The sequence below is a fragment of the Corythoichthys intestinalis genome, chromosome 7 (assembly GCF_030265065.1).
Source record: "Corythoichthys intestinalis isolate RoL2023-P3 chromosome 7, ASM3026506v1, whole genome shotgun sequence".
Classification (NCBI taxonomy): Eukaryota; Metazoa; Chordata; class Actinopteri; order Syngnathiformes; family Syngnathidae; genus Corythoichthys; species Corythoichthys intestinalis.
Genome location: NC_080401.1, coordinates 39,076,545 through 39,087,345, shown reverse-complemented (window position 1 = coordinate 39,087,345; position 10,801 = coordinate 39,076,545). Strand labels below are relative to the sequence as shown.

The 10,801-nt window shown below is 38.7% G+C and overlaps 1 protein-coding gene across 1 annotated transcript in view; it reads left to right on the top strand.

Moving 5' to 3' along the window:
• The first annotated feature begins 560 nt into the window (after positions 1 to 560).
• safb (scaffold attachment factor B) overlaps positions 561 to 10,801 on the top strand; it is a 30,124-nt gene continuing 19,883 nt past the window's right edge. Inside the window, exons 1-4 of the mRNA XM_057841543.1 lie at positions 561 to 854; positions 1,122 to 1,212; positions 8,719 to 8,780; positions 8,869 to 9,048. Coding sequence (XP_057697526.1) covers positions 702 to 854; positions 1,122 to 1,212; positions 8,719 to 8,780; positions 8,869 to 9,048 — 486 coding nt within the window. The 5' untranslated portion in view covers positions 561 to 701. The remainder of the gene's footprint in view (positions 855 to 1,121; positions 1,213 to 8,718; positions 8,781 to 8,868; positions 9,049 to 10,801) is intronic.

The following is a 10,801-nucleotide window of genomic DNA, read 5'->3' as shown; positions in this document are numbered from 1 at the left end:
AATCGGGAGCAAAAAAAAAGCAATCGGGATCGGGAAATATCGGGATCGGCAGATACTCAAACTAAAACGATCGGGATCGGATCGGGAGCAAAAAAAACATGATCGGAACAACCCTAATTATTAATATTATATATATTAATATATTAATAATATATCATATTACTATTATATATATATAGAATATAATATATAATAATAATAATATAATAATACAAAACAGTAAGTAATAGTAACAAAATTCACTGTTAAATTTTTGTAATCATGATGTAGCTGAAGATATTGTTCTTTGATTGCACCAGGTTATATGTGACAATATTACCAATAAATTCATATTATTTTAAAATTTTAGTTTAATTTTTGTTTCATATTGCACGCTATATAAAACGCAAGATTAGTCACCAATTTGAAAGGGCATACGTTGCTATTTGTAAAATTGGCAACGGCCTCGGATTGACAAGTATGAAATTCAATGTCTACTGTCAAGTCTGTCATGCCGGGGCTTGGTTCAGTTTTCCAAACTATCCCTCTGCTTCTTTACTGCGCATGCGATCTAATGACGACACGACTTGCAGGCTGCAGCAGCTCCTGAAAAACTGGCCAAAGGGACTCCATTTTGAGCACCTTGTGGACGCCACCGAAGTGCTGTGAAAACGCGCGTTGCTACATTTTTTTTTATCGCTTAGAATTTACGGATCGTAACGATGGCTGATCCATCTACTGAGAGTGATATTCCAGAAGGCGTCGAGGTTCGTAAACTGTCCGAGCTGCGAGTTATTGATTTGAAGGCCGAGTTGAAGAAACGAAACCTAGATACCACCGGCGTCAAGAGCCTGCTGTCGGAGCGTCTGAAAAAGGTATTTTTGTTACACCGAATCCAAATGAACCCTGCCTGCAATTCATTATAGACGAAATAACGCGTTTTGCATTTAAATCTTGGCAACAGCACCAAATAACATCACGTGATAAAAATACGTTTAGCTAAGGGGCTAATTGACGCCATCGTGCTAGCATGAGAATAAAGCATGTAGCTAGCCTGGTGTCAAAAGGCCTTCCTTTGTAGTTGTGGACGCGTTTCTAATTTGCAGCATGTTTGTGTGTTCTTTTTGTTTTTAATTGCACAGGCTATCGAGGATGAGGGCGGAAACCCTGACGCAGTTGTTCTTTCATCGGAGTCTGGGCCGAAGAAGTCGACGCCGAGACGTTCAGTGAAAGGTTAGCAAGCAAGACTTTTTGGGGCAGCTGCCATATTTGAGTTTTTTCCCCGTTCAAATCAACATTATTTTGTAAAGTGAAATAAAATTGGGGGGGAAAAAAGAGGACTTTCCTGTGAAGGATAATATAATTTATCATTTTTTATCATATAAATAAGTAGGGCTGGGCAATATGGCCTTAAGTACGTATCACGATAAATTGAGCAGATTTACCTCGAAAACGATAAATGACGATAAATTCGCCAAGGGGACTGTTATATAATTTGAATCAATGCATGGAATACAAATTAACCGTTTCTCATTAAATTTATTTAACTAGCTTCCAATTTAAAAATAGCAAATTCAGTCTAAACATTAAGTATTTAAAAAAAATCTTGTAAACAATAAGAATTCTAGTGTGAAAATTTATAACAGCTTGTATGACTTGAAAAATGTACATTATAAAAATCAACATGACAACTGTGCAAACATGTTATTCTAACCCAAATGACTTGCAGCTTTAACAGTACACTTCAGACAACTTATTGGTAATGGCTGCTGTGAAATAATTATTCAAAACAAGTGTTTACGTCAAGGTTTCAGGTTTATTTTTTTCCCCGAAACATTTTTTAATACATGCACCCCCCTACACAGACACAACCAGATTAAAGCTGTATTGCTCTGATGCCAATGAAACATTAAAGGTTTTATTATGGCAGAATAAAGCAAACACATACAGAAAAATAGCTGTGGCCATTAAACTGTCGTATTACATATAGGCTTCACTATTGGATCGTACTTTATATTGAGTGCTTTGCCATCATGAAACCTTTCAGAGAAATCACACAGAGATGCCAAATAACGCGACATGATGATTGCTACTTTAAGTCCGTTCCCAGTCCACTCATTAATTTCAGCCGTTTCGACAAGGTTAGAGCCGCTATCCGACTCTTTCACGTTCATTTGTAGCCGCTGTTAGCCGTTAGCGTTAGCCTGAGGCTTGGCTACCAGAACAAAGCACTGAAAGCACCCTCTCCTGATATCGTGAGAACCAGGGAGGACAGCGGGTGAAAGTCCGTCTGGAACCCGCCAAGAGTTTACTAAATGTCGGGTGAAAGTTTGGCGAAGCTAACTTGAGCCCGACTCCATCCCGTTTAGCTGCTAGCGTTAGCCTACCGGGCTTCTGTTTGTTTGGCTTCCTGAAAACCACGTGACTCCATACGTAAGCACACTGTCTGCTTTCTTAAAGGGGAATGAACATAGCCGAACAACACAGCGTCAAAGCGGGATGAAAAGACTATATTGTCTTGTTCTATTAAATTTACCGAATTTACCAACATGCTCAAAATTACGTCGGTCCTCGTGAAGAATTTCGGTGACGGTAAATTTTCGGTTTACCGCCCTGCTCTATAAATAAGTAAAATAGAAGATAAACCATGTCACAAAGGCTTCGGAATGTGCACGGTCAATTTAATCAGATTTTTTAATGCTGATTTATAGGTAGGAAACTAGGTAAAAAAAAGTGTTGTTTTGTTGATGAAAACACTTGCTCTTATGAAATTTGGGGGTGCCGAATCCAAATTTGAGGGTAGTTGTTTTCCCTGAAAACTCAATTTTTTTTCTTTCTTCCCCTCAATTCAATATTTAAACTTAGCTCATTTACTCCCAGCCATTTTCACGAGGGCAAGGCCCTTCGCTCCCAGCCGTTTTACTGGATTTTGACTGATTTTGCAAGGCCCAAAGAAAATTCTGTTCTATTGCTATGCATGGAACCCACCAAAAGAAAGACTACTCTCTTCTTTCAACAGAAAAAAAGTTAGTTCATATCTTTTTTCCATTCTTTAGAAATCAGCATTAGAAAATAGCCTAGTTTGAGCAATTTTCCAATTTCTGATGAAAAAACTGAGAAATTGAGCTTTTTGTGAAAGCATACATTTCAAACGTGACTTTGACTTTAACACAGCTATTTTTTTGCTTTGGTTACATCCCAAACATCTGAATAATGTTTTCCTTTTACAAAATAAGATACAACAAGACAAATCGAGCTTTTGATCGCAAAGTAACAATTTATTTAAACATAACTAAATTGTTGAACTATTTGTGCACATAACAACGGGGAAGGCTCTCTGCTGCTCCCGTGGCTAATCTGATGAGTCCGGATCAAAATCTGTCTCACTTTTTTCATCATCTTCCTCATCCTTATCGTTGGTTTCAACCTCGGGCTAAGGACTAACGCAACGTGAGCTCCACAGAACGCGTGTGGAACCTAACACTGTTGTCGACGTCACCGTCTGTCTCATCAAGATAATTTTTTGGAATCCTTCTTTGACGATGATTTAGTTTTCTTTCAAAACACTCCTCCAATGTCGTTTGCCTTTTTCCCCCGCTCATTCTCCACATTTTTCTCAAATTCTCACGCGTCTTCACAAGATCCCTCCAACTTCCGTTTCCTGACTATTGTTCTTCTCTTCCTTTCTTGGCCTGAGATTAGTTCTTATCAAATGCGCTACTGACCTCCAGTGGCCAGTTTTATTGCTTTAAAATGAGTTTGAGCATTGTGGATTGCAGTTTAGGTGCAACAGAACCTAGAGATGCCTCTTGTCAAAAAAAAAAAAAAAACGCATTTTGGGACACTGAAGCAATTAAAAATTGAACGTATTCATACGTTTTTGGGGGCAAATGAGTTAAGTGCAGTTAAATATGATTTCAAAGCAATATATTTACCAAAGTAGTTATATAGCTTGCATTTAAAATAGTCCAAAAATATAACACTAGGCAAAATAATAGCATTCATGCTATGCTATAAACAACTGCAGACACCGGAGATCAACAACAGTGAAAATGTGGCATGTGTTGTACAACACTGCTGGCCAAGTGCTCCAATAAGTGAAAATCAACTACGACAACCAAATGTTGAAAAGGATTCAGAATATTTATATCTTTGCAAAGGCCTCAAAAGTTCAACTGCTGTTGGGTGAAGATATATGAAGAATCTCTTTAAAATACCATAAGAATATAAAAAAAAACTGATTTTAAATCTGCAGCCAAAAATTGTATACAATCAAATCAATCAAAATTATGCATCAAAAAATGGAAAAGACTGTTGCTCAGTGTATTCTATCGGGATACAAATTATCACGATGTATCACCATATCGAGATATTGTTGCACCACTACTATTAGGGATGTCACTAGGGCTGTCCCAAACGACTAATTTTCTCCCGATTAGTCAGCCGACTATTTTTACGATTAGTCGACTAATCTTATAATTAAAATTAAAAAAAAATTTTTTTTTTTTACTAATGTAGCAATGAAATTTTTTGTTGACGCTTATCAATTCAAAAAACATATTGGAACACGTAAATTATTTATTTAAGTACAAATAAACACGTAAATAACAATAATAAATCAAAAAATAAACGAGTTCAAATGCTGATAGAATTAACTAGTGCAAAAGAATGGCATGTAAACAGATTCAGAACACTGACTTCCTGTCCAACATGATTCAAAACAATTCTTAAGAAAACACCTCGCATTAATATGTAAATCTAAAAGTACTATATATAATAGTATTATGATAATTATAATTATTCATTGCCAATCAGATTTTTCATAAAGAGTGTCATTTTAAAGGTATTTTTAGTGTAGAATCTGAATTTTGAAGTATGTGGGATTAACTCCAGAAATCGCTATTTATATGAAGAACATGACATGCTTTTATTTTGAAATGTTTACCGGAAGTACGTTCGCTAAACCGCTAACTTCAGCTTTACACTCAGCAAAAAAGCACTTTTTGTAATTGCAAGTAGTGTCAGTAATAGATTTTTTGGGGGTCATTTTTTCGTTTGCAAATGTTGTTAACCAGCCATTATTCTTGTTTGAAGTGTCACCTTTTAACCGCAAGTTTGCTTTCACGAGACAACTGCCAATGTTTTATAGCAGGCTAAAGTAAGTTGCCTTTTTCCCCCATTCACCTCAGTGTAGCAGTGCTAACGTGTTTGATATGGATGTGTTTTCTTATTTTGTATGTCTGAACTTTAATTCTACAGCGTGTTGATAAGAGAAAGGAACTGGAGCCATCAGCACGCACGCACCAATGTATGCACGCACGCACGTGCGCAGCGATAAAAGGCAGCCGTGAAAATTACCGGCCTCATTTTTATTTGCCGTGCGATAATTGGACTCATTGCATATCGTGACAGGCTTAGCAACTTCAATAAAACATGTCGTTAGTTAGTTAGATGGACTTACAAACTGGTTGACGGCGCTTTAGGTGTTCATTCTCGGCCGACGTGCAGCCAAGCTTGGCATTGAAGAGACAGGACAAAACAGTGTACCCTCCTTTGTTTCTTTGAAATAAGTCAATGTTTTGGACACTCTGGTGCGCTTTTTTGTCTTTGTGCCGCTTTCCCCGCTTGCATGCAGAGCGTCCCACATTCTGAACTTTCCACGCATATATTTTTTTAACCCTTCATTAACTGTCGACGGGATGTTTTGCTCGTCGACGGATTTACGTCATCGATGACGTCGACTATGTCGACTAGTCGGGACAGCTCTAGATGTCACAGTTGAGAAAACTGACGGTTCGGATCACTTTTCATGACACATTAAAATAAATAAACCACTAAATATATCTTGGACCTTATTTATTTATTGTTGGGACAAAATTTTCAACACAAAATGTCCAAGATGGTCTTTTAAATGATCACAAATGCAGAATAACGCTTAACTCCATGTTACAAACATGGACTGTGAATAACAAAAAACTTACAGTGCAATTGAAGGCACATCTTTGGCACATTTTTTTAACTATGGAGAACACAAGTGCAAAATAGATCCACATCAGAAAAAAAGAGGGCAAACAAAGAATACCCAAGCTTATAATGGCAAATTCTTTGTTAAAAAGATAAGGTTGTCCACATCGAGGAGAATGTTGACCTGTTTGCAGTTAAGGCAGAGTTATGCTTCCGCGTCAGACCTGCGCCATCAAGGAAGACCCGATTTACGACCCTACGGCGTAGCCTCTGTGGCTCCTTCCTTTTTTTCTGACTTCGCGTCGCGTCAACACGTATGACGTGGTGGAAATGGACTATGATTGGTCTGCTCAGACTTGTTTCCGGTTCAGTGCGAAATCACAGGCGTTATCAAACATTATTTTTCTACACACAAAATTGGACCAAGCCGACGAGAGTATCAACGAAGAGCAAGTAAGACAACTTCTACAATGTCTCGTCAAGACATTATGAAGATTGCCAAATGGCAAGCAATTCGTGGGAGGAGATTGCTGGAAATACGGGGCTGGAGGTCAGCCAGCGATTGAATAAAAACAAATGGAAGAACCACGAGACAAGTATGTGTGTGTTCGGAATCAAGTGGCCACACGAAGCGGTGACCCAGTCGGCCAAAAACTGCCAGCTTTTTATCACTGTCGTATTTTTGGTTGGTGCACTTCAACATTTATTGTGTACATATGTTTGCTGTGAATCTGTGACTTATTTAAGGGCCACACTTCAAGTATATGAAGAATAAAGCACAGGTTTGGTGTCAAGAGTTGTTTTGATATTTAATTTTCAACAACATAGTTCACACACGATACATCATCACTGATTGAGAGTGCCTCAGAGCTTTTATGACAACGTTAACATCAAGGCTTCCAACGCAGTTTGGGAAGTTACATATACGCCAGAAATCTGCTATGGCTTCCCACTGGCTGGTTGTAGGACACGGCAAGCAAATCGGGCTGGAGGGCTTTGCAGACCTCGGACAAAATGCTGGACGCAGTGCTTGATGCCATTTTGAAGCTAACCGCTACAGCCAGCTGGTTTCCACCCGAGGCTAGAACTCTATGCGGCATCAAAAGTTGGACAGACTGCCTCGAAACAGTCTTCTGTGTCGCCTGCGCCTCAACATTAGTATGATGTTGATGAGCTGAAGATCCACATTCAAGCGTTCCATCTTGCATTGTTTATTTATTTTTGTCTCCGTTAAACTAGACGAGAGGAAGTCAACAAGCATGCCCCAAAACCGTACAAACATAACCGCACACCCCTCTAGTGGCTTGGCGGTGAATTACACAGCAACGCGTCACCTGGCCGGAGAAACATCGAATGACGCCGTAGTCGCTGCGTCGTCACCGCAACGCGGGAGCATAACTCAGGCTTTACTATGTCCTCTGTTGTAGAAAACTTTTTCACGAACCACTGAAGTACCAGGCACAGCAAGATAGCGTCTTTCCATTATCTGCTGGGAGCGCAACATAAGGCATATGAGATAGTTCATTCATTCTTTTTTTTTTTTTTTTTTTTTTTTTTTTTTTTTCCAATTTTCATAAAGACGCAGCACGATTTTCTCACTGAAGTGGTTGCGCGACGGGAAATGATAGCGTGGCTCAATCACATTCATCATATGTCTAAACTTTGTTTTGCACAACCCAATATGACCTCAAATATGCAGCAATAAATACCCCAATTGTAATCGCTTCTGTAATTTCTTAAACCTGGGCAGATTTTGGCTCAAAGAGCTGCTTAAATAACGTGGCGATGAGCAGTTGTTTAGCACTAGCAGCCTTTGTCACCAATCTGCAGACCACTCGTGTCCCGAACCATGAATAGTGATCCAATCCGTTCACGGAAAAAACGTGTTTCGTGACACCTCTAAGTACTATGTATGACTGCATTGGGGCAAAAGTTAAATGGCTACAGTATCATTTACTGAAAGCTCAACAAATACACTAGATGGCAGTATTTAGTCATAATATCCAAAGTCACATTGATCCTTTAAGAATTACAAGTCTTTCTAGCCGTGGATCCCTCTCACAGAAAGAATGTTAATAATGTAAATGCCATCTTGAGGATTTATTGTCATAATAAACAAATACAGTACTTATATACTGTATGTTGAATGTATATATTGGTCCGAGTTTTATTCAATTTTTTCTTAATGCATTGCCAAAATGTTATATGATCGGGAAAAATTATTGGGAATGCTTGGAATTGGGAGCAAAAAAAGCAATCGGATCGGGAAATATCGGGATCGGCAGATACTCAAACTAAAACAATCGGGATCGGATCGGGAGCAAAAAAACATGATCGGAACAACCCTAGTTGTGGGTATTTCGGGGCTTGCCATTCATACCGAACGCCGGTAAAAGACTGCAAAGGAAAAGCAGAACGTCTTTAATCCACACAATAAAAGCAGGTTATGTCCATTTTGGAAAATGTATCCTCGCTTTTTCTGAAATAAGTACAATCACAAGGGAATAACCCCCATAATATTTACAAACCTCTTTTCCCAAAAGCTGTTCCTACGCTCCTGACTTTGAGTAGACTAAATAACGGTGTCCACACGAAGAACTTTATAACACTGCCATCGACTAAATGAAAGCCCTGTCGTGTCACTAAATTCTCAGCGTGACAGCTGTTAACATCATGAATTACTATGCATTTCCATAATTTTGTGATTAAGGTCATTTTAAATTTCAAAATATCAATTAGAATTGTGACTCTTAACAGTCTGAATTTGTTCCTCAGATGCACTTGGGTATGAGGAACAAGAGGACAGCAATTTGGAAGATGACTCCCATGACGGTCATGTAAGTCCATTACCCACCCCGGTTTTCAGCAAATGTCCCTATCAGACTGTGATGTTATAAAGGTCTAACAAAACATTTTACTCTTCAGGATGAACATGAGAACATGCAGGAGATGGATATCCTTGACATGAATGTCCTGGACGAGGCTGACAATGGATTGCCAGACCAGGATATGGATGATTTGGGGAATTTAATTGATGAAGACGCACACCTGGAGGGTGATAATGATGACGACGTAACCATCGATTCCGAAGATGAAGCGAGACATGTGAGTAAATCGGCTAACAACCATTTTTTGGAGTATGATGAGCGAGACTTGGAGATTAATTTAATCTTATTTGAATCAGTTGGATGACTCTAGGGGCCTGGAAGATGAAGATATGTTGTGTTCGTCAATTTATGTTCTAAGTTTGCTGCTACGGCACTCAGGATTCGTACGGGCCTTTGAAAAGGCTTGGATTTTACTGTCGTGTTTACAAGGTTTAAAAATATGCTTGAATTTTTATTATTAAATGAAGGAAAAGAAAATGCGTGACGAGTTTGGAGTTAAACGAATACAGTGGTACCTCTACATACGAATTTAATTCGTTCCGGGACCTTGTTTGTAAGTCGAAATGGTCGTATGTCGAGCAGGATTTCCCCATAGGAATACATTATAATTCCATTAATTCGTTCCAAAGCCTAAAAACATACACTAAATTCTTAATAAATACTGCTGGCACTGTTACAAATGGCAATTAAACATAGAAAAACAAATAAGTTATAAATAAATAATTCAGAATAATATAATAATAAGAAGTATAATTAATAATTATTCCTGTAAATAATGTAACGAATCGGATTCTAATATGGCGGACACTTTTTACTGTCCCTGAACGCACCGCGAAGCTGACGTCTCAGTGAGATAGGTCGGTGCGGTAGAGATAATACTTTCGTTTTCTTGAGAGCAGTCAACTGCTTAAGACAATGGGTGTTTTGTGTTGGATAAGTTCTTAAATAAATGATAAAAACGTGACGAAGCTGGCGATTTCCTTGGCAATGGTACCACAATAATAATTGTCACCTTAACTTATAAATAGTGGCGAACGGTGGTCGGAAGAGGACCATGGAGCTGTATTGTTGAGCCAGTTCAGGGACGCGCACCCCAAGCTCATATTTTTCTATAACTTGCATCTTCATTTCAAAGGTAAGCATCACTTTTTTCCTTGTTTCTCCAACTGTATCAACTTTTTTTGAAAACTGTGTTGATTTCTCACACAAGAAAATCCACCGTGCGTTCGTTTGCAGTGCTGTCATGTCGTCGTATTTCGAGCAACTCGTCGGATGTAGAAACAAATGGCGGCTCAAATTTTACGTCGGATGTCGAAAAGATCGTGTGTCGAAGTGATCGTATGTAGAGGTACCACTGTATTATACAAATAGAGTAGTATTTAAATGCATTAATGTGCATTTGTTGTGGTTTAGTACAATACTTACCATGTATGTGGATTTGTACAATAGCTTATTGCATGACCAGTTCTGCTTTTTGTCACATTTTTTTTGCGACCTCCACACCCTTTCAGACAGTCACGGTTTAATCCGGCTGGGAGCCACTTCGCTCTGCCTCGTCCCCGCTAGGACTCGGCCTACTCAACGGCTCTCAATCGACTCTCCTTGTAACACAAAGAAACAGCCACTTATTTGAAGGAGTAGGAGAGATTGTAATAGTCTTGTAAAGAGCTAGACTAGTTTGATCGACTACTCTTGTAACATAAGAAAACAGCCAAATAGTAGGAGAGATTGTAATAGCCTTTTAAAGAGCTTGACTAGTTGTGGCGAGAACGGCAGTTTTTTTTTTTTTTTTTTAACTACAGTTCCACACAAAACATACATCGAGATACCATTTAGCTCAGCATTTGGAGGTGTAAGAGCCATTTTTCAAGTGTCCCAAACTTTAAGAAAGTGCATTTATCAAGGTTTCCTTACCAAACAGCATGGTATCATTACAACAGCACGTCTTCTATAGGACGCGCTCAAGATTG